This window comes from Manis javanica, chromosome 8 (assembly GCF_040802235.1).
Source record: "Manis javanica isolate MJ-LG chromosome 8, MJ_LKY, whole genome shotgun sequence".
Taxonomy (NCBI): domain Eukaryota; kingdom Metazoa; phylum Chordata; class Mammalia; order Pholidota; family Manidae; genus Manis; species Manis javanica.
The window spans coordinates 2,695,620-2,722,435 of record NC_133163.1 but is presented as its reverse complement, the minus strand read 5'-3'; the positions used below and the strand labels follow the sequence as shown (position 1 = coordinate 2,722,435).

At 54.0% G+C, this 26,816-nt stretch overlaps 2 protein-coding genes and 1 long non-coding RNA gene across 5 annotated transcripts in view; 1 reads left to right on the top strand and 2 right to left on the bottom strand.

The window, feature by feature from the left end:
- Positions 1-1,611: 1,611 nt before the first annotated feature.
- On the bottom strand, positions 1,612-8,893 carry LOC118967112 (uncharacterized). 3 transcript variants are annotated; one of them, XR_012133643.1, is made up of 4 exons: positions 8,741-8,893; positions 5,336-5,434; positions 3,359-3,502; positions 1,614-3,029 (listed from the first exon to the last, which is right to left on the bottom strand). It is a non-coding gene; the product is annotated as an uncharacterized lncRNA (long non-coding RNA). The 3 variants fall into 3 exon arrangements; XR_012133641.1 differs by having other exon boundaries at positions 1,612-3,029; positions 3,359-5,434; XR_012133642.1 differs by lacking the exon at positions 5,336-5,434 and having other exon boundaries at positions 1,615-3,029.
- Positions 8,894-18,609: 9,716 nt separating this feature from the next.
- Positions 18,610-21,551, top strand: LOC108403822 (uncharacterized). The gene has a single exon (XM_036991747.2). It carries the CDS (start codon positions 19,866-19,868, stop codon positions 20,934-20,936), a length of 1,071 nt encoding a protein of 356 aa, XP_036847642.1. The 5' UTR covers positions 18,610-19,865; the 3' UTR covers positions 20,937-21,551.
- A 71-nt stretch (positions 21,552-21,622) lies between these two features.
- Positions 21,623-26,816, bottom strand: part of LOC108403821 (uncharacterized) — a 35,754-nt gene continuing 30,560 nt past the window's right edge. Inside the window, exon 13 of the mRNA XM_073241806.1 lies at positions 21,623-21,772. Coding sequence (XP_073097907.1) covers positions 21,756-21,772 — 17 coding nt within the window. The 3' untranslated portion in view covers positions 21,623-21,755. The remainder of the gene's footprint in view (positions 21,773-26,816) is intronic.

Genomic DNA, 26,816 nt, shown 5'->3' with positions numbered 1-26,816 from the left:
TGGGTCTCCTCTGTAGACCTTTTTAAGACTGTGAGAAGCAGCCAACCCACAGTCCCCGCTGCCTCCCGGGCACTCTGCTTCTCAAAGGCTCTGCTTACGATACCAAGGGCCACCCCTGCTGCCTCAGGTGTCACCTGGGCTAGGGAGGCAAGCCACCTCAGACCACATACCCATTGGGGGATGATCCACTGTCTCCCCATTCACAGGGGCAGCCCGCTAAGCATCCCTCCCATAAGGGCAGCCTGTCTTTTCCCAAGTCAACATGAACCCTGCAGACGTTTGCCAATTGTCTTGCCAATGGGTTTCAGCCCCGGGCAAGTTCACTATGGATTCAATATGACCAAAGAAATTGACAGCAAAATGTTCTTGGGGTGAAAGAGTTATACCCAACTTTATTTCCAGGTGGCAGGTCAGTCACTAGAATCCCATTCACTCAGAGCGAGTCTGCAGGCAGCAAGCCGGTCTCTGCCTCCTGGCCCCTCTGTCTGCACAGCAGTCCTCTGGGCCTCTCTGCACAGCCGTCCCACACAGCCGTCCTCTGGGCCTCTGTCCTCGGCACTGCTACCACTCCAGCCTCTGCTCTCCTGCAGCCGTGTAGCCACACAGCAGCTGTGTGGCCCTGCCACTATGTCGCCCAGAGCACTGGGTGGAGCTCTTTATATACAGTCAATAGCAATGTATTGCCCACACGTGTTTAACTAGCCAACCAGGGCCATCCTGGCCATAGGAACCTGCACTTTATCCACAGTGGCCTAAGGGGGCAGTACCTTCTGTCCCCCCCTGCCCTCCCATCTCTGGGTCCCAAGGCCAGCAGAGGGCGCACTGGGCCCAGCCAGGGACAGAGAAGAGATGAGTGAGCTCAGGGGGCCCTCTGCTCCCAGGACATCAGGACACACAGCAGCACAGGTAGGGTGGGAGGTGGGCAGCAGGGAGGGCAGGAAGTCCTGCCTGGAGGGGCAGTTCTCAACAAGTTGGGGCAAACTCTCTGACTCCTCAGGTCCCTCCCCTTGCTCAGGGGCTTTCAAGGGGCTGGTAGGTCTTCACTAGAACCTACTGTGGATTTTGTGTCTCCACGGTCTGCCACCTGCTGAACAGGTAAGTTTAGTGACTTCCTGGAACCAGTCCCTCCCTCTTTGCACAAGCACCCTTGCTGTGTGGGGTCTCCCAGCCCTGCGTTGGGAGACACCTCTGCTTGGCCCTTCTCTCCCCTGGGACACAGCAGTCCTCCATTCAGGCCACACATTAGAACACCGGCTGCCCCACAGCCACCTGCTTCTGTCTGTGCCCCCTGAGCCAGGTAACTCATGCTCTCTGCAGCTGAGGGCGCCGGCATTTCCCCGATGGTTGTAATTGGCGTGAGGGCTGAGACGCTCTGCTTTGTCCTGCGTGCTAGGAGGGGAGCTGGGGGCTGTTTTCCTAGATGGTTTATGCTCATCTCCATCACCTTCCCCGAGGTCAGTGGCACGGAGGGTCTCTGCCCCCTCACCCCCTGACTGCATGGGCCACCCCCTTATGTTCCCCAGCCTGAGCATGTGGCACTCTGACCAGGTCATTTCCTGGGCAACCCCTTGTCGGGGCCTGGGGGTTGCCTTTGAGATTTTGGGGCAACATGAAGAGCAGAGAAGGCAGCGGGAGCCATCATGGAGGGTGCTCAAAGAGGCCACTTTATTCTGCACAAAGCTGTATTTCTTATACTGCTGTACTGCTAATTCATGGTTACATAAGTGTTTTAAGATGGGCATGCATGTGGCCTTCAAGGCCCTTACCTAGCTCCTTTCCCATGGGTACAACAGGTTTCTCAAGGCCAGATATATCTGGGGTGAAGCAGTGGCAACTGTCCTCAAAGAACAGTGGGGGAAGGTGGGGGGGCCTTCCCTGCACCCCATCCCTTTCTATAGGACAGCAGCTGCCTGCTTCTTTCTTGCACACAAAGCGGAGTCCTGTGCCCAGAGTCCACAGAAACAAGAACAGCCACAGACAAGGAGGCCACATGCCCCGGCTGCCGCTGTGGTTAGGAGCCACCGCCAAGTGGGGCCAAGCTGTGACCACCACGTAGGCAGGGGTCCTGGGATGAGGCTTGTATCTGAGACACTTCCTCATCCACTTCCTGGAGCACAGCTTGTATTTGCTGCCGGTGGTCTGGGATATAAACACAGCAGTCAACGTGCAGTAAAGCACAGGAGCCCCCTTGTGCAGCTGTGAGTTGATCCAGAGCGATTCTGGTTTGTAAAGTCACCTTCCGCGTCTGGGTGATTTCATCTAGCAATAGGGCTGGCAAGGACCTTGTTACATTCACAGCACAACATGCTGTGCCACGGCGTCTATTTGTAGTTCTACATCTATAGTGCCAGCTCCTGGAAGGAAGATAGCCAGGGAGTAAAACCACCATGCCGTCCATTTGGGATGATGCCAGCGGGAATGTACAGCATCCCAGTTATGTGTGGGCCACTGCAAGGTTTGTGATATCTGTCCTGATATGTCGGAGCGGTCCCATGTACAACGGCCCATCCAGTGTGCAGGGAGATAGGACCAGCCGTATTCCCCACATATCCAGATGGTTTATCCTGGCCGGGGGTTGGTCGGCACAGTGCCCACATGGGTGTAACCATCCCACCAGCGCTTAGGGGTGCGATTACCACTGACATTGGCACACAGTTCTCTGGGTAACCAGCCAACCATGAGACTGGGTATGGAAACCTGCTGTTCAGTGCACAGCGGAGCTATGGTTTGCAAGGTGACATGTGTACTAGACATCCGTCCCCACCCATTATACACGGTCCTCCCCCAGGCAGAGTGTGTGCTGACTGCCGGATCAACTGCTCAGTCACACACTGTTTTGCTTCACCTTCGGCATCACTGCGATTCCGTGCTCGAGGGCGTTCCCACGCAGACAGGTTGAAGGGAGCGATTTCCACAGCAGTCCAGCAGTGATATCCTAGGGCAGTTCCATACACACCCAGCAGTGGGAGACCCTATGTACCTGGGCTAAAGTACGGGCCCGTGCCACCATGTTATTGCTCTCTGTCAGCCTGGGCAGAAAGACAGGACAGACAAAGACGCCATCAACAGCAAGTCCCAGTTCTCTGGGAGGGTACAAGTGACCTTGTCATCTTGTGACAAAACAGTGGCTGCCTGGGTGGCCTTCCTGGTCTGTGATACCAGACCACAGTGCCCAAGGACACTGGCAAAGCATCAGGTTCAGCCTTCAACAGAAATTGTGGTATTAGCCACACTCACACGGCTGAAGTCCCTGCCAGTATGGCTGTTGCCCTCTCCGGCAAGGAGGCAGTCCATTTAAAAGGCCACCTTCCTATCCATGGGATAACTTGTGACCCAGGGGTCAGCCCTCCCCCCATACCTCATACAACGCAACCCACAGATGTCCTTCAAACACTGAGGTCCACAGCCACGTCCACTCCTTGGTACGGCCAGGAGACAGCGTACGTGGGGCAGGAAGGAGCAATGTTTCTTCCAGCAACTGTGGCTGCAATTCACTGGCGCCCTGTTTCAAATATTTCAAGATGTATGGGCAAGCCACCACCAACAGCCCTATGGGGCTTTCCCCCATTTTCTCTGGTTGCTCACTCAGCAACTGTACTGCTACGGGCAAGTGCTTCACCCACTGTGCCCATGCTAAATGTTTCAACTTGTCCTTTAATAGCCCTTTCTACCATTCCGGGGGCTTGGGGTCGATAGGGCACGTGTAATTACCATACAATGTCCTGTTGTCAAGCCCATTCTTGTATCTTCTGTCCTGTAAAGTGGTTCCTTCCATCACTGTTGACCATTAACGGACACCCATAACTGGCACATAAGTGCTCCAAGACCCGTTTAGTAGTGTGCTGGGTAGCCTGGGCCATGGGATGGGCAAAACCCACTCCTGTAGCCATGTCCACTGTTGTGAATGCACATTTACATCCCTGATGACTGGGCAAGGACCCTATGTAATCTACTTGCCACACCTGTAAGGGCTCTGGTGGGCAGGGGAGCTGTCCCTCTTGCATGGGTACCTGACGACAATGTGGGTAAAAGGAAGTGCATTGAGCACATGCTTGCACCACTTGTTTTGCATCAGCAAACATCAGCAGAATGTTCCACCTCTGGGCAACTTTACCCATGGTTCTAGGGCCTACATGTCCTAGTTTCTTATGCAACCATGGCCCCATGTCCATAGGGGGCATTCGTGGAGCATACGAGCCCTGGCCAAGGCGTTGGCCACATCATTTACAGGACTTAGTGTTGGGTGGTGTCCTCACACACAATGTATTAGGGCCCCTTCCTTTAACCCATGGGTCCACATGTCCTTCCACATCGTTTGTCCCCACAGTGGGCAATGGCCGATTCCCCAGGCCTGCACTGCCCACTGAGGCAGCCAGACAGTGAGGCCCTAAAACGCAGCCCAACTGTCAGTGCAAATGGTTATTTTACCTGATCCCCTAGTCAAAACAAGCCACATCGCCTATAATTCAGCCTATTGGCTGGATCGCCCTACTCCGGACTCATACCAGAACTCTTCCTGTAAGGGCTGAATGGTGACAGCCACCCATGTTGGTGGGTGGCCCTTTGCAGGTCCGTCTGTGTACCAGGCCTCCGCTGGTGGTGTCCCTGTCCCCTCCTCATAGGGGCTTACCATTGGCACTTCCATGCTCAGTAAGGTGGGTGCGGGTTCAACCACAAAAGTTAATCGTCCCAAACTTGCTGCAATTCCTGTGAAAGGGCTTTTAGAGAATCTAGCCTGTTGTTCTAAATAGGTTCCCCATTTGGTCAGGGTGGGTGTCTGCGCAGCCCCAGTCCAGGGAGCTGTGGCTCAGGCTCGCACCCACCCCTCAATCGGGAGGGCAGTAACCACCTGTACTGCTTGCATTCCGTGACTCCTTCAGGAGCCAGTAAGGCAGCATACACGCTGCCAGCTGTTTTTCCAACAGCAAATAGTGAGTCTCAGCCCCCTTCCACAGCTGAGACCAAAATCCTATTGGAATTTTGTGGGCCCCGTGTTTCTGCCATGATCCCCACCCGTACCCGTCCATGCTGGCAGACACCGTCAGCAGGAAGGTGTGGAGGGGTCAGTGACTCACAGTGCCTGGGCCTGAGCCCCTGCTGCTTTTGTCTCAGCAAAAGCCTTTTCTATCCCCGGCATCCAGTCCCATGTTTCCCCTCGCTTTATAAGGCCATGCAGTGGCTTCAACAGCATGGCTAAGTGAGGGATAAACGTTCCCCAATACCCCAACAGACCTCCGTATGTTTGTAGCTGCCTAACATTTTCTAGGGGGCGTAGTCTTGTATTTTATCAATCACTGCCTCAGGTAGTACTTTTGTCTCACCCAACCAGACACACCCAAGAACTTGACAGAGTAACCAGGTCCCGGCACCTTGTCTTCATTGACGGCCCATCCCCACCCCTGGAGGGCCTGGTGCAAACTGCAAGCAGCAGCTTCTAGATATGGGAGAGAATCAGAAGTCAACATTCTGTCATCTACATAACGGAACACTTGAACCGAGGGCAGGTGGAACCAGGTGGCCAGGCCAGTAGTCACCAAGCCATGACACAAAGTAGGACTGTGCAAGTATCCTTGTGGGAGGACCACAAACGTCCATTGGTGGCCCTCCCATGTGAAGGTGAATTGATCCTGGCTTTCCGGTGCAATGTCAATGGAAAAGAAGGCATTAGCCGATCCAACACAAAGTGGGAAGTCCCCGAAGTCACAGTCAGCTTATCTATCAGGTCAGTGATGTTCGGTACTGCAGTGTGCAGTGGGGCAGTCATTTTATTTAGTCCCCGACAGTCCACTGTCGTTCTCCAAGTGCCATCTGGCTTCTTCACAGGGCATACAGGGGAATTAAAAGGGCTGTGTGCTGCCTGGATAATGTGTACTTCCTCCAACCACAAAATGGTTTGTCCGGTTTCCTCCTGCCCACCAGGCAGCCGGTATTGTTTAATGTTCACTATGCGGGTGGCTGTGGCAACACTAAAGGTGTGCGGTGGGGATGACCTCACCACACTGTTTTCACAACACGCACACGCAACCGAAACTCTCCCAGAGTCGTTTGCATTGTCAGACCGTGCAGCACATCCACCCCTAGAATGTATTCTGGTATCGAGATACATAAACTGCATACTGATGTCGGGGCGGGTGCCCAATGCTCAGAGTCAGAGTCACTCGCCGCAACCGCACCGTTTGCCCACCATACCCCTCTATGACCGCAGAGGGGCCCCGGAACCGATCCGGGTGGCCATGGAGGAGGGTGGAGTCAGCACCTGTATCCACCAACGCCAGCACCCTCTGTATATTCTGTGGGGACCAGTGAATGGCAAGTTCAACAAATGGCCCCCAGTCCTCTGGTGTCCAGTGTACCGGGTACCTCGGCCCCCCCCCCCCCCCCCCCCCCCCCCCCCCACCCCCCCGCCCCCCAACCCCCCCCCCCCCCCCGCGCCCCCCCACCCCCCCCCCCCCCCCCCCCCCCCCCCCCCCCCCCCCCCACCCCCCCCCCCCCCCCCCCCCCCCCCCCCCCCCCCCCCCCCCCCCCACCCCCCCCCCCGCCCCCCCTCCCCCGCCCCCCCCCCCCCCACCCCCCCCCCCCCCCCCCCCCCACCCCCCCCCCCCCCCCCCCCCCCCGCCCCCCCCCCCCGCCCCCCCCCCCCCCCCGCCGGGCCCCTCCCCCCCCCCCCCCCCCCCCGCCCCCCCCCGCCCCCCCCCCCCCCCCCCCCCCCCCCCCCCCCCCGCCCCCCCCCCCCCCCCCCCCCCCCCCCCCCCCCCCCCCCCCCCCCCCCCCCCCCCCCCCCCCCCCCCCCTCCCCCCCCCCCCCCCCCCCCCCCCCCCCCCCCCCCCCCCACCCCCCCCCCCCCCCCCACCCCCCCCCCCCACCCCCCCCCCCCCCCCCCACCCCCCCCCCCCCCCCCGGCCCCCCCACCCCCCCCCCCCCTCCCCCCCCCCCCACCCCCCCCCCCCCCCCCCCCACCCCCCCCCCCCCCCCCCCCCCCCCCCCCCCCCCCCCACCCCCCCCCCCCCCCCCCCCCCCCCCCCCCCCCCCCCCCCCCCCCCCCCCCCCCCCCCCCCCCCCCCCCCCCCCCCCCCCCCCCACCCCCCCCCCCCCCCCCCCCCACCCCCCCCCCCCCCCCCCCCCCCCCCCCCCCCCCCCCCCCCCCCCCCCCCCCCCCCCCACCCCCTCCCCGCCCCCCCCAGCCCCCCCCCGCCCCCCCCCCCCCCCCCCACCCCCTCCCCCCCCCCCCCCCCCCCCCCCCCCCCCCCCCCACCCCCCCCCCCCCCCCCCACCCCCACCCCCCCCCCCACACCCGCCCCCACCCCCCCCCCCCCCCCCCCCCCCCCCCCCCCCCCCCCCCCCCCCCCCCCCCCCCCCCACCCCCCCCCCCCCCCCCCCCCCACCCCTAGTCGGGGAGGAAGTCAGCGCATAGGGCGCGGGTTCCTGGCCCGCCACAGCGCTCCCCGCACCCGCTTCGGGGCAGTGGGCGATAGCGTTGGTCTGGACGCAACTGCGGCCATAGTCCCGTCAGGACCTCTGAAGGCTGTCTGTCCATCAAGCTCTCACGAGCCAAACCAGCAGCCAAAGGTCGGTCCACACCTGTCTGCGGCTCACTTCTAGCGATCCTACCGCGGCCGTCCTCGGCGCTGTTTTCGCCCTGGCTGTTTTTTTCCCTTTGTGCTGCTTCACCGCGGTAGTTATCACTTCGGTTGCTTGAGGTCACTTTACTTCTACGTCTCCCAAGCGGGCTAATGCTGACACCGCTTCATATATTGGGCAGTCGGTGTATGGCACTAGCAACGCGGCAACACTTCAAAGGTCCCTGCAGGACCGTTGGCTAGAACAAGATCTTTCATATAAGACGTTAAAGTTCTTCATAATGGGGAGCAAACATCATCTGCCTCGTACCCACTTCACGGAGCACGCGCACTAGCTCCAGATACGTGCCCCACTTTGTTACACGCTCTGGCATGTACCCTGGGGTATCCCACACTGCCTTTGCTGCAGCCACTGACCAGTTAGTTAATCAGGGTCTTATTGCCAGTGTGTGGGTCTGTGCACCTAGCGCCCGCAATAGGCACTGCATAGAGGGCACAGCTGTTATGCCGGCAAGTTGTGACACCTCAGCGGGTGAGAGCTCAGTATTCTCGGTGCCCTCATCCCACAGCCCCAGCAGCCAGGCCGGCACAGATTCCCCCAAATGTTGCTTACACTGCTAGGCCAAATCCCGCAATTTCGTGGACGTATATGTCTTTCTGGGGGCCACCCGGCTCCCCCTGCACCTGTGGGTTCTTGTACCTCCCTCCACGCGTTGACGCACGGCAGGGCGGGCGTGCACAACCATGGGCGCTGTGCTGCTCTAAGGGCTTCCCGCCCGCGATGACGGGCAGGACTCAGCGATCCCCATAACATGCACTGGGCGGCCGCCAGCCGTTGCTCTGGATCCTCCTTCCTTCGGAGACTCTGCACGTGCTGCTGCGGGTGCGCAGGTGTGCGAGCGGCCCGGTGGATGACCGTCAGGGACATCCACGCTACTCGCCCAGCTGATCCCCGTGCACCTGAGGGGCCAGGGACTCTAGGGTTCCCAACGCCACCCACAGAGCCTCTGGGGTCGGCTGTACGGACCCCAATCCTCTGGCACCACCCATGTGGTCAAGTGCGCAGCCACCGGGTACCAAATAGAGGCTGGAGGCCACATCTCCTCCAGCCGCCCCTCTGTGTCCAGGGGAGCCAGAGGACTGCAGCTCTCGCAACCACCTACCTCATCCTGCTCACAGCGCCAAGTGTTGGGGTCCAGGGGTTGCCTTTGAGGTTTTGGGGCAACGCGAAGAGCAAAGAAGGCGGCGGGAGTCGCCATGGAGGGCGCCCAGACAGGCCACTCTATTCTGCACACAGCTGTGCTTCTTGTACTGCTACAGTGTTGATTCATGGTTACACACATGTTTTAAGATGCGCATGCGTGTGGCCTTCATGGCCAGGCATCTGGCCTTCAAGGCCCTTATCTAGCTCCTTTCCCATGTGTACAACAGGTTTCTCAAGGCCAGACATATCTGGGGTGAAGCGGCAGGCAGCTGTCCTCATAGAACAGTGGGGGAGTTGGGGGGGCCTTCCCCACACCCCTGTGCTTCAGGGGTTCACTACAGTGTCCAGGACAATGTGTATTCTGGACACAAGCTGTGTCATAATCCTCTGGAGGTTTGGTCCTGCCAGGGCCCAAGTCTGCTCCTGGCCCAGGGCGAGGCTGGTCACCGGCTGGGCTGGAGCGGCGTCCTCCCCTGCCGCTGAGGGGTTCCTCCAGCCCCTCCTCTGGCATTTAGGCAGCGATGTCCTGGAGCCTGAGGGGCTCTCTCCGGAGCCTCTGTCTGGTGGCTGCCAGCTCGCCTGTGAGTGCCACCCCCCCTCTTCCCAGCCCTCCTCACACCTGCCCCCTGATCTCCTGGACCCTGCTCTGGAGGCACCCCTCACTATGCCCCACCTCTGATGTCTGCCCAGAGGCCTATGTGCTGGTCGCTCTCAGCTGCCCCTTCCCTGGCCACATCTTCCAGAGACCAGTCCTGAGATAGTGTCCTCCAGAGGAGATCTCAGGAGGGTCAGGCCTGTCCCATGAACCTGGGCACCTGGCAGGACTGCAGCCCCAGCCCAGGGTCTCCCCATTGACTCTGTGCCCTGCCAGGCTGCAGCTCTGCCCTGGAGAACTGATGTCACTCAGTCTGTGTAGGGGGGGGTGCCTGGCCTGAGCTGTGGTGCTGTGTCTGGAGTAGGGAAGGCCTCCCTCGGCCTGGGAGCCGGTCACTGTCGCCTCCCTCCACCTACCTCTCCCACTAGCATCGGGCCCTGGTTCAGCCCCCCGCCCCCACCTTACCTGCCTTCTGTCTGACTGCCACCCATGTGGCCTCTGCTGTGGCCTCTTCCTTAGAGCAAACTGGCCCTTGGGGGTCCCAGGCCCTGGCTATGGTTCGTTGTCCCTGACACCCTGTGTGCCCTTGGCTCCCGGTGGCCCCATAGGCCTGGCTGTGACAGATGCCACCTCCTCCAGGAAGTCCTCTGCTGTATCTCTCTCTCTCCAGAGAATTAGGACCCCCCTCTCCCCATCAGGGTCATGCTCTTCGTCCCATTCTCCTCCCTCGCCAGGCTGTCCTGAGTCCACTATCTGGGGGCTGTTACTCCTGTGTCCAGCTCTCTGACCCACAGCTGGGAAAGCTGCTGTCTGGCTGCCTGCATTCCCCACAGAGGCTGCCCCAGTGGGCAGGGGTCTGGGAAGGGGCTCCAGCTCCCTCTGCCAGTGTTGGCCATGCTCTGCCTCAGAGGTTCCCCATCTGGCACCCCTGCAGGGGGCTGGCCCCTGGTGTTAGGGTGTCAGGAGGAGAATCACCTGCATTCTTTCAGCACCTTGTGGCCCCAGTGGCCTGCTGGGGAGCAGTGGACAGGGGTGGGCAGGGGGTGGGCTGGGGGAACCAGCCTGGGGCAGCCCTAGACCTGCCACACCTGGCCTTATCCAGGCTGTAGCCCAGAGGGCCCAGGGCCAGGCCATCAGGAGGCCTTCCTAAGGGAGGCAAGCTGGGCTGATTCCTCTCTGCTATGGCTGAATTGCAGCTGACACAGGTGTGCTCAGGTGGGATGTGTGCAGTCTCACCTGGCCCCCAGCTGTGCTGAGTGATATGGCCTGGTGGCACAGGCAGCTCAGGGTGGGCGACAGCCTCCCTTGCAATGGAGGCTCTATGGGCGGGGGTGACAGTGGCCCCACAGAGCTCAGGCCTGCAGGTGAGGCCAAGCCCCAGGTGGGTCTCCAGTGTCTGAGGTGTGGGCAGGACAGAGCCAGCTTCCCCTGGGTGACACGGGGAAAGGTGAAGGGGAGGTGAGCTCCAGCGTGATGCGCAGACATCTCATTATCTTCAAGTCTTTGGGCTGATCCCCAGCTAGCTCAGTCTAAGAATCTTCTTTAGATCTGGACAAACTGAGTCCAAACACGAGCCACCAAGACAGCCCCCGGTGAGGTGCGCCGCTCTCTCCCCGTGTGTCAGGAGCCCCGGGCTTTCCAGGGTGCCTCTAAAGAATGTGCAGACACCTTTGGTGGTGTCAGTACACTTAGTAGTGTACAATCCAAGCTAACAAGTGTGCTTTAAAAAAAACAAAACGCAAGAGAGAGACCCTCAAGTGTCCTCAAGCCTGGGCCCGAATGGGAAAGATGACGGGACCCACCTAAGGAATTCCCAAAGTGACAGTACGCAGGGGCAGAGGATCACATCCCTGAGTCCTCTGTTCCTGCCAAGCAGTTGAAAAAAGTGTTAAAACTAACCAAGTTGGCTCTGTGGTGATAGGTTATTTATTGGCGATTAAAGCCTTGGGAACCCCTTAGGACAAAACAGAACATTTCATGATCAAAAACCTCAGGCTGGTACAACCCTCATGCCTGGTACAGGACAAACTAAACTCAGAGGAAGTGGTCTCTCACGACCAAAGAGGGCTCTTGGTGACTCTTACGGCCTTGAATTGTCCTAGCCACACAGCCTTAGTTGGCTTTCTGAACAAGCTCTTTGTGGGGTTTGGTCTCTAAGATAAAAAGAACTATTTCTTGGCTTTAGGCTCTCGAGTTGTGCTTCTTTCTATTCCGCTCACTACTTGATTTTGCCTGTTCCAAATTAGAGGCCAGAAGTCATCCAAAAGGTTTCTTTACAATGACCTCTCCTTGGGTTTCCGGGGTGGCCACTGGTCTACATCAAAGATTTATTCTCTCCTTGTAGGAAACAAAGTCAGCTGATAAGTCATGATTTGTTTTGCATTCTCCAGATGTTTACTCAGCTCAGCCCTGTTGGGAACTGCCCCATGTATCAATACAGCAACAAGAGAATCTGGTAAATCAAATGGTTGGCATCCCCTGGTTCTGTCCATTCCAGTAAATATTGATGAGGATGTCTGAGCACATGCCACCATGTGTATTTTTTGTAGAAGCAATCTCAGGTTGCTGTTCAAACACTAGCCTGACCTGACTTTAAAAGTAGTTTCTAGGTCTAAAGCACCCATCAGTGGTGACGAATGTGTGTTATGGCATAAACTCCAACAACCTGCAAGTTCACCCAGTGTCCATTCCTGGGACAATCAGTGCTGAAATGCTCACGTTGAGCATGTTGTCAAGAGACTCCATCCTCTGCTGTGTGACTGTCTTGCCAATGGATTTCAGCCCCAGGCAAGTTTGCTATGGATTCAGTGTGACCAAAGAAAATGACAGCAAAACATTCTTGGGGTGAAAGGGTTATACCCAACTTTATTTCCAGGTGGCAGGTCAGTCACTAAAATCCTGTTCACTCAGAGCAAGTCTGCAGGCAGCAAGCCAGTCTCTGCCTCTGGGCCTCTCTGTCCTCACAGCCGTCCCACACAGCCGTCCTCTGGGCCTCTGTCCTTGGCGCTGCCACCACTCCAGCCTCTTTTCCACTCTCCTGCAGCCTTGTAGCCCTGGCACCGTGTCATGCCCAGAGCACTGGGTGGAGCTATTTATATAGAGTCGACAGCCATGTATCGCCCACAGGTGTGCAGTGATCTAGTCAACCAGGGCCAGGTGAGAATCCTGGCCACAGGAACTCTTATTTTATCGACAGTGACATTAGGGGTTGTGATAGCAATTAATGAAGCTGGGTGATATCATCAACGTGGGGTTTCTTCTCCCTCACACTTACAGGTCAGATATAGAAACTTCTGGAAGGAGATGCCTGACGAGCCACCCATGACTGCAGCAGCCCCTGAGCCACTGAACCTCTAGGGAATGGACTTGGGGCACAGGCTCCCAGGAGCCCCTGCTATGATCTCTGCGGATACAGTGGACTGAGCACAGCTCCCTGCGTCTTCATCCAGAAATAAACTGCTGGACTCAAGGACACTTAATTAGCTGAGACTAAATGACCCAATGGCTTCAGCTGCGTTTGTCCTGTTTGTGGCGAGCTTGTGACGAGCCTTTTTCTCAAAGTCTAATATTTGGCTCAACAGGTCCTACTTGAGAAGCTGGCATAAAACACCTACCTCCAAATGGCTTCATGTTCCAAGTGTCACCATTTGTCCATTTCATCTTGGCTATCCTATTTGTTTGCACATAATTGTTCCTACTTCTCCAAATAATCCTTATTTCTGAAAAATCAAGTAGTGTCCCCACTTTCATATCTCATTTAGTAATTTGAGTCTTTCTTAGTCCAACAAAATTGACATTTAGGTAGATGATCTGCTTAAAGAACAAACTATTGTTTTCCGTTACTGTTTTTTATTTTTTCTATTCTCTATTTCACTTATCTCTGTTCTGTATTTCCTTCCTTCTACTAGCTTTGGGTTCAGGTTGTGAAGTTAGGTTGTTGACCTGAGCTCTGTTTTTTAGCGTAAGATTGTAACCCTATCGATTTTCCCCTTAGGACTGCTTTGTCTGCGTGCCACGTAAATGCTATGTTTGTCTTCTTTTTCACTTCTAATCTCTAATTTGCCTTGTGAGCAGCTGTGGGGAGGAGGATCGGGTTCGGGTGGGAGGCCGGGAGCTAGAGTTCTCTGTGAAGGGACACTTGATCATCGGAGCCTTGAAAGACCTGGGAGAGAACTCCATGCAGATCACAGCAGGACTCCACCAGCACAGGGACAGCTGGTGCAAAGGCCCCAGGGTAGGCATAAGAAGGTGGGCTCATGGACAGATAGATGCTGGGGTGCGTGGGGGCTCCTGGCAGGGGACGAGACTAAAGCAGTGAGGGGAAGGGGTAGACACAGCAGGGACTTCCAAAGAATCCTGGTGAAAGGACTTTATCAAAGGACGACAGGAGTGATGTGTCATGATTTACATGTTTAAAAGATCCCTTGAGGAAACGCCTGCAGGGGGTCAGAGTGGAGGGCTTTGGGGGAACCCCAGCACAGAAGGAGGGCACAGATGACTTAGGACTCTATCTGAAGTTCCCTGGCAGACTCCCCTTCATCTGCCCTTAAGCCCAGGGTCCTCCCTGCCAGCGTGAGGGGGCTCCACCTACACCGGTGGGACAAGCCTGACCTTGAGCAAGGCCAACCCGGCTCCTGGACACCAGAGCAGATTTGAAATTACCAAGACTCTGCATTTCCTGGGTTATCTTTGAAGAGACCAAACTACCTTCTGGGCCCCAGACAGAAGGTGCTCTCCTTAGAACGTGGTGCAGGACAAGGGTACTACTTGGAAGGTGGCACAGGGTCAGGGACTGGCCTAGGGCCCAGGGTGGGATGGGGTGGGTAGAGGCCAGTGGGGGAGGCTGGGGGAGGTGGGGACAGCTCCCTGCACGCCTGTGCTAGGGTGGGTGAGGACAAAGGGCTGTACAGATGGGCCTGCCGGGCTGGTGGGGAGGATAGACACAGTTCTTACTGGAGAACAGTTGGGGGGACAGAGAGACACAGGCCGGTACGCAGGGCCCCAGCCTTTATTCTCCAAAGACGGGCCAGGACCCAGCATGAACCCCAGAGCTGGAGCCCCTCTGGACTGGGAGCTGCTTGGCAGGCCTGGAGGGGGTAACTTGGCAGGGACTCCTCCTGACAGCAGCCCCCCAGGACTCCAGACTCCCAGGGCCCCCTTCCACTGGAGCCTGCGGATTCTGCTCCCAAGGTGGCAGGCAGTGGGGACGCTTGGGGCTTGGCAGGCAGCAGAAATGTGGCCCGCTCCTCCCTTGCGGGGGCGGAGAAGGAAATGCAGGGTCCGAGGAAGGGGCCGGTGCAGAATGGGGTCCCAAGGACACTGGAGCCTGCTGACAGGCGATCTTGGAGACGACCCTGCCCCACCCCCGGCCCAGCTGCACCCTTCCCCACCCCGACCCCTCCTGGTCCCAGGGCCTGCAGTGCCCTGGCTTCCCGGGGACCCCGGCCTGGAGCTGCTGTGGGCCGCACGCTACCTGGCAGGTCCCAGGGGTGCGGGAGGCCGGGGAGCGATCCTGGCGTCAGCGCGGACCAGAGGCGCCCTCTGGGCTGGTGGAGCAGGGGCCGCCCCAGGGAGCACGGTGCTGGGTAGCTCTTCCCCACCCATGGGCCGGATGCTGGAGGAGCTGGAACAAGCGGCCACCCTGTCCCCCACCTCCAGCTGGGCTGTCCCAGACCAGGTGGGAAGGGCAAAGAGCTGCTGTGGGCCTCCTGGCTTCAGGCTTCCAAAGGGCCTGCAGGGGGGGAGAGGCGCTGAAATGTGGAAGTGATGGTGTCTTACCTGAGGGTCACAGCCCGCCCCCCCTCTGCCTCCCACAGTTCACTATGGATTCAGTGAGACCGAGAAATAACAACGGAAGGTCCTTGTGGTAAAAGGGGTTACGCCAGGCTTTATTCTCCCTGCGGCAGGTCGAGCACTAGGATGGCTACAGCCGGCAGTCTGCACGTCCATGACCCTCCACTGCCTGCCTCACCCAGAGCACTGGGCAGAGCTCTTCATAGAGTGACTCAGTCAAGAACAGCTCATTGCCCACGGGTGTGGGAGCGGGAGCCTAGCAGTGGGCCAGCTACACCACCAAGCAGTTCAGAGTCAGGGGAGGATCCTGGCCCAGGAACTCCCATTTGCCCCACAGATCGACAGAATAAAGGAAGCGACAGAGGAACAAGCCGCTGGGGACGTGGGGCCTGCTCTTCTCCTGTCCTCTAGCCATGCATTCTCTCCTCCCTTCAAAGGGTCCACCTGGCGCCATGGCAAAGGCCCATTGCTCCATGGTAAGAAATTGGTGGTAAAAACCTCCAGAGAGACAAACAAAAGACAATTCACAGTTTGGCCCAGAATGAAGAATGCTTCCCTTAAGCAAGAGACCCATTCTAAGTCACGCTGCCGTCTGTTCTCTTACACGTCTATTCCAGAGCAAACTTTGTTAGAAACCGGAGATTCTGACCCCCGTGGTGATGTTCTGAATACAGAGGCAGTGTGAACCGAGACGGATGACCATCTCTTCACTCACTCTGTCAGGAAATGCCCAGCTCGCGGGGCAGGCGCTCTCAGGGCCAGAAGGAACCAGCACTGGGAGGAGCTCCAGCGGGGTCCCGGGCTCCCTCCGAGAGGCGGCTGCTTTACCCAGGTCTTCCCTTAGAAGCAGAACTCTGCCAGATGCTATAAATGGGGACACTTGTGGGGAGCCTCCAGGTCTGGTGCTGGAACGGAATGTCCACAGGGCAAGCTGTGGAAGGAAATTCCTGAGCAGGCTGCACCCCACAAAGACAGACTGAATTTCACATCAGTCCCTGTTGCCTCCCATCTTGTTAACTCCAGTATTCTGCAAAAGCCAGTGTTACTGGTTAGCATCCCATTTGCTTCTCATCTCTCTAATTTGTTTTCTAAATTACACAGGATGTCTTTTATCTGGCAATCCTACTGCCTGGAAGTTAGGCTGTTTGTCCGGCTCTTGCTTGGAGGCTTGTTCCCTCCTTCTGTTGTGTAACTTTGGCCCAGGAGCTTCATCTGAGAGGGTTCCTGGAGGCTGGCTGAAGGTGCTTCCTCCTGGAGACGCTGGGGGTCATGCTGGGAGCTTTAAGGAGCTACCAACTGGGCCCACTTAATGTTAATTCCCCAGCTTGCTGTTTGCAGGACCTCAAAGGGACACTCAATTTAAACCAGAGCCCCCTGAGGACCTGCTCTCCTTAAAATCTTAGAGCAGCTCTTTTTATTTTTTGTCCTAGCAAGAGCCCTGGCTGAATGGGACAGTTTCTTTCTCATCTCGTTTTGCTGATAATTAGAAATAAATGTTCTAATTCACTCATTCACTGAGGATATGGCCCTTCCATGGTGCACACTTTGCACGGGAGTCCTAGTTCTAACAAGGAAATTCATCAAGGCTCAAAGCCTTGTCTCCTGTGTCCATTAAACCCAAAGCTCTTGGTCACCAGGATTGGGCAAATTCCCCAGAAGGCTACCATTTTGGTTTTCAGCATTTGGGGGCATTTCCTTTGTTCCACCATTGCATCTATGCAATAAAAAATTTCATAATGGTTTGTTCAGAATTTCTAGTCTCAGAAGATCTTTTCCACTGATCTAACCTACTTTGTTGCCAGAAAGGGAGTAATGACTTCTGCTGAGCCACAGCTGTGCCCACCTTTGCCCACGCTCTTCCACCTGGGCAGAGGCCGCCCAGACGTTCGCAGCATTTCCCGCATGTCAGGGTGCGCCTCTGTTCGCTTCTCCCGGGAGGCTCACGCAGTTGTTCTCTGCAGACGCCAGCAGCAGCTGCTTCCCTCCCAAGAATCTGGTCTTCTCGGTGCCTAGATGCACTGAGATCCCAGTTCCTCCAACTTGGGAAGACCTGGCGGTCAGAGAGATTCCCTCTGGTCGGAGGCCAAGGGCTCAGAGACAGTTAAAGGCTCCTCAGCTTCACAAGGCCAAGATGCTGAGACCAGCCAGGAGGCTGGAGAGGGGTGCCTGCAAAACAGTGTGACGTGTGCTGCCTGCGGCTCCCTGCCATGAGTTTCAAGGAACTGCACCCACGGGGTAGGCTTCGGGGGGTGCCTGAGGCTTTACCGGGCCACCTACCAAGCCCGGTAAAGGATTAGGAAGGTCAGTAGGGCAGCCGAGTGCAGCCATCTGCTCCAACCCAGACAATCATCTGTGACAAGCTAACAACTTTGTATACATGATCTTGAGTCTCCTTTGTCAAAAAATAAAAACTGAGTCAGCCGCCTTTATACCCTAACCTCATCTACACTGGACTCATCTTTTTGCTGTAGTTCTGGCTGCAGCAACCAGCCGCCTCCTGCTTCAGTTGCACTGCACCCCCCTTGCTCTCTACTGCTGCTCTTGGGGTGCTTCTGGAGCTCACTCACCCTAGTGGGCACATGGGCACACCTGGAGGAGGGCGGGAGTGGGAGGGTAGCCATAAGGAAGGGGTGCCAGTGGACACACACTAGCCCCGCATCAGCAGACAATTCTGAGGTGCATTCTAGGGTTCCTCAGAGCACCCCCACAGCAGTGGTCACTCCAGAATGCACTCTGACATGGGATCTTCTCCTTCCTTGTTTCTGTCTTCCAGGGCCCTCATTCCTGATCCCTGACATCACTTCCAAAGTAGTTCAAATAAGCTATTTGCCCACAAGACCATGTCCCAAGTCACAGATTCTGCTTTTGGAGGGAGCCTGAGTCAGGGGAGTTAGCACCAGAAGCAGAAGCCCCAGAAGCACCACCTTGGGGTGGGCTTCTAAGATAGATCACACACCTGTGAGGGCCCCTTGTAAGGACCTATTGCTGGTGAGCCTTGGCCTGTGGCACAGCTATGACACAGCAGGGGCAGATTAGGATTGGCATGGGTATGGAGTGAGGCATGGCTTATATGGCAGAGGTGGGGTTGGCCGACTTAGATTAACGGCTATACAAGGTTTCAAAAAATAGTAATGACAGACTCAAATTAGCCAGCTATCAATTTAAGATGCTCCATGACAGTCTGATAGCCTCACGGCGACAGGAAGAACCCGTTTCCTGCAGGCACAGGGCATTTGGTGATGAAAGTCAGGCCCAGGATTATTCGTGTTTCTGAGTAATGTGGGTTTTACTCTCCTCAGTCATGTTTATTGTTTAACCTATAAATGAGTGTTTCATGTTAATTAAGATAGTAAATTATTAACCTTTCCATTTCTGGAAGATTTTTTCTTTTGGGGTGGGGGAGAATCTCCTTCAAACTACTTTCTTTGCAGTCTCTTGTTCCTTGTTCATTTTTTAAGCTTCTTTTTTCTTTCTTTAAATATGTAAAATATACTTTATGTTTGCAAATGCCAGTATCTACCATTTTCTGGGTGTGTTTTTGTTCCCTGGTGTTTACAGCGGCTCGGAGTGGCTTTTCCTCGGGTGTTCTGGGGCTTTTTTGGCAGCGAGGTGCCTGTCCTCCCTCACAAGTTACCACTGGGAAGTTGCTGGAACCTAGATTGAACTTGCTTTTCTCCAGAGCGTATTTGCAGTCATCCATTTTTAAAATTCATGGTCAGTTTTGTTACTTTGCAGTCAGAGAAAGTCTCACGTGATTTCTCTACTTAGAAATAGAGTTGTTGTGTCCAACGCGCAGCTCGTTGTGCACCTTAAGGATCTCTCTGTGCTGTTTACGGAAAGCGCGCTCTGCGGCCGCCACAAACACAGAGGCGCGAGGCGCGTCCTGTTGCTGCTTCACTTCGTCCCTGAGCCTGGCCTTCCAGGGAGGCAGGGAATTCAAGCCCGTCAGTCTTGGGGCCCTGCCCCCTCCAGGGCTGCAGCAGAACGAGGGAGTTCACTGGCACCGGGAACACTGGGAGAAAATGCGGCTATGCCCGCTTCCAGCTAGGCATGCGGGTTCCCTGAAGTCCTAGGGCACAGGGGGCAGAGCTCAATCGGGTGGACGATCCCAGGACTTTGTGCCCAGCCCCCACTGTCCCACCGCCCCGGCTTTCTCCTCGGAAATCAAGGAATAGCCAAGAAGGCTGTGCAGCTGGCAGTAGACGCCTGAGAGGCCGCAGGGCACTCAGACCTGGAGGACCCTCTTGAGAAGTGACTCCGCAGCCTGCTGACAGGAACTTTACGGCTCCGCCACTGCAGGGGAATGGGTGGGCGCACACCTCGAGGTCCAAGTGGCCAAGTCTGGATGGTGAGTTATGTGGTCTGGAGGAGACAGGAAAGCCAGGGCGGGTTTACGTGGGAAAGGAAAATGTGACTTACATTCTATAATGTCGCTCTGCTCAGCGACAAGATGGAGCCAGAGTGAAGGCGGGGGCATGAGGGGCCCCAGGCACAGAACGGGGGCCTTGAGTCACTTGGGACCCCCAGTCTGGGGCTCCCTCACAGGTTCCCCTTCCCTGGGGTCCTCCCTGCCTAGAGCGGGGCCCCAGCTGCGCAGCCCAGCCGGGTCTGACCTTGAGTGAGGCCAGGCTGGCTTCAGGCCACCAGGCTGGATCCGAAATGGTGGAGAAATTCCTGCATTTCCCGGTTGACGTGGATGGGATCAGATTACCTTCTGGTCTCGCAGACAGAAAAGGGGCTCTTCTTGCAAAGGGGGAGCGGGGGGCGGGGACTGTTCCCTGGGCGGAGGGGCCCAGCTGGTCTTCCAGTGGATATGGGACCGAGGCCGAGCAGGCCGGGCACCCCGGGACGGACCGTGAGCGCGGTCCCGGGAGTGGGGAGGCCTCGGGCGCGGAGTCCGTGGGTCAGGCCAGCGCCAGAGCGGGGCCGGGGCGGGGCGGGCCGGGTTCCCGGGACCCCAGTCTCGGCGGCGGGGCGGGTGACCGCTGAGCCACGCGACCCTGGACGCCCACGGCAGCCTGGCGCGCGGCCCTCCCCTCCCGTCCCCTCCCCGCCTCGCCCCTCCTCCCTCCCCTCCCCCACCCCTCCTTCGCTCCTCGCCCCGCCCCCGCGCGCCATTCCCCGCTGTGCTCCGGCCGCTGGTCCCCGCCTGCAGCTCTCGGCCATGGCTGGCGCGGTCCCGCGACCCGCCAAGGGCTATCGGGTGGTGCTGCTCGGGAGCGTGGCGGTGGGCAAGACGGCGCTGGCCACGCAGTTCGCCTGCGGGAGCTTCCCCGAGCAGTGCGAGCCGTCGGTGGAGGAGCTCTTCAGCAAGGTGATCGAGGTGAACGCGGCGCCCGCGCTGCTGGAGATCGTGGACACGGTGGGCGCCGAGCACCTGGTCACCCTCAAGGACCTCTACATCAAGAACAGCGACGGCTTCGTGGTGCTGTACAGCGTGTGCAGCGAGGCCTCGTTCGAGGCGGTGCGGCCGCTGCGGGAGCGCATGGGCCGGCTGCGGGGGCCCAGGGCCGTGCCGCTCGTGCTGGTGGGCACCAAGGCCGACCTGGACGCCGAGCGCCAGGTGCTCACGGCGCGCGGCCGCGCGCTGGCCCGCGAGTGGCGCTGCCCGTTCCTGGAGGTCACGGCCAAGAGCAAACGGATGGTGGACCAGGTGTTCACGCAGGTGGTGCGCGAGATGGAGGCCCTGGCCCCGCCCGAGGTACAGGCCCCGGCCGCCCCCACGAACGCCCAGGACACGTGGCCTTCGGAAAGGTTCATCGGCTGATCCGCAGCGGCTGGTTTGTAGTACGTACGGTCACCGCTTTTCGTGCTTCCTGGAGCTCAGTGTCCCTACTTTTTAAAGAAAATTATCCAGCCGGACACAGCAGTTACTTCTGTATAATAACTCAAACCAGGGCTTCAGACTCTCCGCAGATCTTCCCAAATATTTCTTGAACTTTGCGACTGTTTACCTCTGACAAGTGATATAAGAAGAAACCAAAAATCGATTTGTTCTGCCCTGTATAGAGAGAGTACTACCCTTCTCTTCAAATGGAATTTGTTACTGGACTTTTTCTTATAATTAATACCTCCAATGTCATCCCACATTTGAAATTGATTGACGAACGTGAACTAGAGTTTAAGCTTTCGATCGCAGGAGGTTTTCATGCGTTTTTCACAACCTTGAATTACAGCAGTAGTATTTTCCTCTCTCTGTATTTCTAAATATAGTTATGACATACATAGCCTTGGTTTGAAAGGGATATTGTATACTCTGGGAGGGGAAAAACCAACTGTATACTCACATCAAGACAGTTTGTCCTGCCTTGTTTTGTAATGGACATCTAGTCGATTTCTCTATCTGGAAATTGGGTGAAAATAAAATGGCTTTATAAGTTTATAGTTTTTAATATGTGTCTTTCTAATACTTAAAGCTACTATTCCTAAAGTTTCCATACACGGTCTCTTCGCTTTCTGTCAGTTTGCAGCACACAAGTTCGCAAGGAGAGGGTCACGGCGCCCCATCTCCGTGTGGGTTTGCAAAGTGCTCTCAGCACGGAGTCTTGTTCGCCAGAGGGGGAAATTTCCTCTGATACCGGCGTAGTTAAATCACTGCTGGTACTGAAATAGAAGCAAAACGTAAGAATCTTTCCATATGGTTTTCACATAGTGATACAAGAGACTGGTTAAAAAATTTGATTGTTTTATAACTTAGAAATTTTGTCTTTGTATGAGCTGACTGGGCTTATTCGCACAAATTAATGATTTTACCTCATCCACTACAAGTTTTTCAAATCTAGGAACCTAACTGCACCATTTAAACATCCTTCGGAAAAAAACAAGAAAGCTCAGTACTGTGCCTGTGATCTGAAATAATTAATTTTGTTAAAGGAAAGTTATCTAGAAAGTGGTGGTTATACAAGGCTCTGGCAGTTTATATTGTATATGATATTAGAATAGAAGGATGGATTTTATCTTAACAGTAAAAATATCTATATTTTAAAACGTAACAGTGACTGACAGCCAACTGGCCAGAGAAGTGGGTTGGCTGGGACAGCCTGGCTGTGTCTCTTCCTATCTGAGGACCTGGGAGTGGGTGGGTAGGGGCACTTAACTTCTGAAGCCTTGAATCCCAGCTTACTCACTCCCCTCCTCCGACTCTGTATTCTGGGATCACGCTGGCAGTGTCTCCTCACAACCCCCTCCAGGACCATCATTTCTTTTAAGGGGAATTTCAAACCCAGGGTGGAGAGGAAGGAGACATGGGATGGGGGGACAGCACCTTCCTGGCCTCAGCCTTCTTTGTCTGAAGCCCCTGCTTCCTCCTCCTGGAGCAGAGGCCAAAAGCCAGACTGTTCCAGGGCTGTGTTGGGCGATCGTAGCCCTGAGAGCTTGGGCTCAAAACTACTAGCTGGGGGAACATCCCTGGTCCCACCAGCCCCGCTGGGACGCTCTGCCTTTCTGACTCCACCACCTCTGCTGAAGTCTCTTGGGAGGTTTTATGTCCTTGATCCCAGTTCCTCTGGATACCAGGCTCAACTTACAAAGAAATTCAGAAATAGCCATTTCTTCCTTTAGATTCCTAGGCCCGCCTCAGACACTCCCACTGAGACCCAAATTTCGGCTTAGAACTCGGGGGTGCTCCTGGCTGACTGGTACACATGATAAGTGATCAGACCCACATGGGCAGCAACTGTGAGCCCAGGAAAATGTTTGAAGCAGTTTCTACATTGTGTATGCGCACACACACACACACGCAAATATACTTGAAATTAAAGACTTACGCACAAATTTTCTTTCTCTTCCAACATTTCTAATTTCTAACTTAGGTGTGTTACACACAAGTTGCCTGAGTCCCTCTGGAATCAAGTGAGGCCTAAATAGCACTCCAGTGAAATTGCAAGCGAATAGGACCACTTGTCTGGGGGTTGTGGTACCTGGAAGCACCGTGCCTGGTGAGGGACCCATGAAAGCAGGGCAGGCGGACTCTTAGCTTGCAAGTGGTGGTAAAATCTCAAGTCTTCTTGCAGTTTGAGCCTGGGCAGTGGGCTAGGTGTGTACTCAGCAGAACACAGGAATGTGAGACTGGTTTCAAAGTGGCCAAAACATCCACAAAACCACAAGCAGGCCGAGTGCTTCTGATGATGTTCCAAATGATCAGCAACTCAGGGTGTGGGTGGATTTTTTTCTTGCCGACACGTTGTGGCTTCCCTTTGTATCATTCAGATTGCTGGTGATACTGAAGACTTATTGGGGGATGGTTTGAAATGATATTTGATTTTTTGCATGAAATGCCTGCTCTTTTGGCAGATTTTGCATGTGGAATCCATCCATTTCTTCATGGTTCTTGGTTTGTGGTTCCTACTATATCTCTGTGATGGGCAGCCTCTGAGATGCCCCCAGGGAGCCCCATTCCCCTGGTATTTATGCCCTAGTGTGACTCCCCTCGAGAATGGGCAGGACCTAGTGACTCTTTCCTAAGGAATATAACATGGCGAAGTGATGGGGTGTCACTTTCAAGATTACATTACCAAAACACTCATTTCCATTTTGTTCACCCTCTCCTTCTCTCCACCCTCATTCCAGGGAAAGCCTAGACACCCCTCAGCCATCTCTGTGGGAGCCCCGGTAGAGCAGGGCTCATCTTGAAGATACCCTGTGGGTGTATCGTTTCTCTTAGCGGTCAAGCCCCAGATGCAGGAGATCCACAGTTTTTGAAAGAATTATTATGTTTTATTTGAAAGAATTAGTTTTGAAAGCAAAAACACTACCAGCTTGAACTACAAAGACAAAGCCAGTTTAAAATGAAAAGAGACTTTGGACAACCCTTTCTCCACCCCCAATTTTACCAGAAGGAAGCAGGCTGAGAAAACTACTTGGTTACAAACATGTGCTTTCATTTAAAAAAAGAAAAGAAAAAAATGACAGAGAGACCAGACTGCAGAGCTCAGAGGACAAAGCCCGAAGCAATGGAGGATTATTTCCAAGTTTAAAATCTGATCAGAGAATTTCTTGGCTGGGTTTCAGAAATGCAATAGACCAGTGACTCCTTTGTGTTTCCAGTTGCCCCGCATTTTGAACAAGAATGTCTAGAGCAATTACCCGGTGCCAGTTTCAGCACTGAGTTTGGGGGGAAGGGAGTGGCAGAGGAGAGGCAAATAACCTCTGTTAGTTTCATGCATCTACAGACAGAGAGAAACTGTATTGAGGAGCTGTATGCTTAGGGAACTGCACTGGAGGAGCCGCATCCTCACCTAGACTTGACTTAGGTGCAAGACTGGGAACTTTAAACTGATCAAACATGGAAGATTAATGCATTTTATAACATTAAACCAACCTTGTGTTCTTGAGATAAATACAAATTGGCTGTTATTTGATGTAAACTTTTATACATTTGGCCAATTGATTTTGCCAAGATCTGTTTTATATTTTTGCATCTATGTTCACGAATGAGACTTGCCTATAATTTTATTTTCTTAAACTGCCATTATTTGCATTTGGTATCAATATTAGGCTAACAAAAAAAATCTGATAGGGCAGTATTCCCTCTTTTTATATCGTCTGGTAAATTTTATGTAAGATTGGAATTACCTGTTTCAACATTTGGTAGATATTGCTTTTAAATGCATCGTTTTGATATCTTTGCCCATTTTTAAATCTGATTTTGTGGGGTTTTTGTTATTAAATTTGGGGACTTCTGTGTATGTTCTGGATATTAATCTCTTGTCAGATATATAATTGTAATATTGTTTCCTATTCTATGGTTGCCTTTTTAGTCTGTTGATAATGTCTTTCATACAGAAAAATTTAAAGTTTTCATGAAGTCCAAATGTTGTTTTTTTCTTGTTATCTGTGCCTTTGGCATCATATCCAAGAAATCAATGCCAAATTCGAAGCTGTGGAGGTTTTGACTATGAAAAGAATCTATTCTATTCCACTGGCCTTTGTCTTTATGTCAGAACCACACTGCTTTGGTTATTAAAGACTTGTAGTCGGTTTGAAATCAGGAAACACATCTTCCAGTTTTGTTGTTCTTTTTCAAGATCTCTTTGGCCATTTGGGATTCCTTGAGATTCCACATGAATTTTAGAGTGGGTTTTTTAGTTCTGCAAAAAAAAAATCCGCTGGGGTTCAGATAGGGATTGCATTGAATCTATAGATTACTTTGGATAGTCTTAACATTACCAAATATTAAATCTTCCAATCCATGGATATGGGATGTTTTTCCATTTATTTGCGTCTTCTTTAATTTTTTTCAGCAGTGTTTTATAGTCTCCATTGTACAAGCCTCTCACCTCCTTAGTTAATTTTATTTCTAGTATTTTATTCTTTTTGATGTTATTGGAAATGGAATTGTTTTCTTAATTTCCTTTTTGGATTATTCATTTAAGGGTATAGAAATGCAACTTATTTTTGTGTGTTGATTCTGCATCCTGCGACTTTGCTGAATTTATTACTTTCTAATTGTGTGTGTGTGTGTGTGTAACCTTTAGGGTTTTCTACATATAAAATCATGCTACCTGTGAACAGATAATTTTGCTGCTCTCTTTCTATTTTGTATGCCCTTTATTTGTGTTGCTTGCCTGATTTTTCTGGCTAGAGCTTCTGTATCCCGTTGGGAAGTCGTGAAAGTGGGCATCCTTGCTTTGTTCTGGGTCATAGATGAAAAGCTGTCAGTCTTTCACCATTGAGTTTGAAGTTTACTGTGGGTTTTTTTATATATGGCTTTTATTATGTTGAGGTAGTTTCCTTCTATTCCTATTTTTTTTCTAGTGTTTTATCATGAAAGGGTAATGAATTTTGTCAAATCTTTTTCTGCATCAATTGAGATTATCATGTGGCTTTTTAATCTTCATTCTGTTGATTCAGTGTATTACATCAATTGATTTTCATATGTTGAACCATCCTTGCATTCCAGGAATAAATCCTTCTTGGTCATGGTATAATTCTTTTTATATGTTCTTGAATTGTGTTTGCTAGTATTTTGTTAATGACATAATTTTCTCCCCAGCTTCATTGAGATATAATTGACATATAACATGGTATAAGGTGTTCAATGTGATGGTTTGAAACTTGTATATATTGTAAAATGATTATCACAATAAAGTTAATTGACATATCCTTAACGTAATTACCATTTTTTGTTGTTGTGATGAGAACATTTAAGATGTACTCTCTTAGCAACTTTCAAGTGTGATTTTTATAACCTTCTTTCACTACCTGCCTCCTGCTTTCTTGCTCCTCAGCCAGGACCTTGGCTGGTCGGAGTTCTTCATCGAGGAGTATGACCCAAGTATTCATTCCCAAAGCATCTGAATCCTCAGTAGACTTGTGCCATTTCTTGGTTGATATTTTCTGATAAGCTTTCACTACTGGAATGGATTTTACTAATGGAATGCAAGTACCAAGAGGCACCTCCAAGAGCCCTTTGGTCCCTGGTTATAATAGTGAGAGGAACCAATTTCTCTACCATCGCCAACCCCCAAACTCCTGTATTCTGTTTATGGGGGAAACAGCACCATATATTATTCACTGAGTAAAGATTATGTCACAACCTATAGGCAGCACCCTATCCACTTAGACTGTTGTCTTCCAATTGGTGCTAAAATGAATTTCAATAGGCCATTCAACCTTTCTATCAGGCCAGCTACTTCTGGATGAGTGA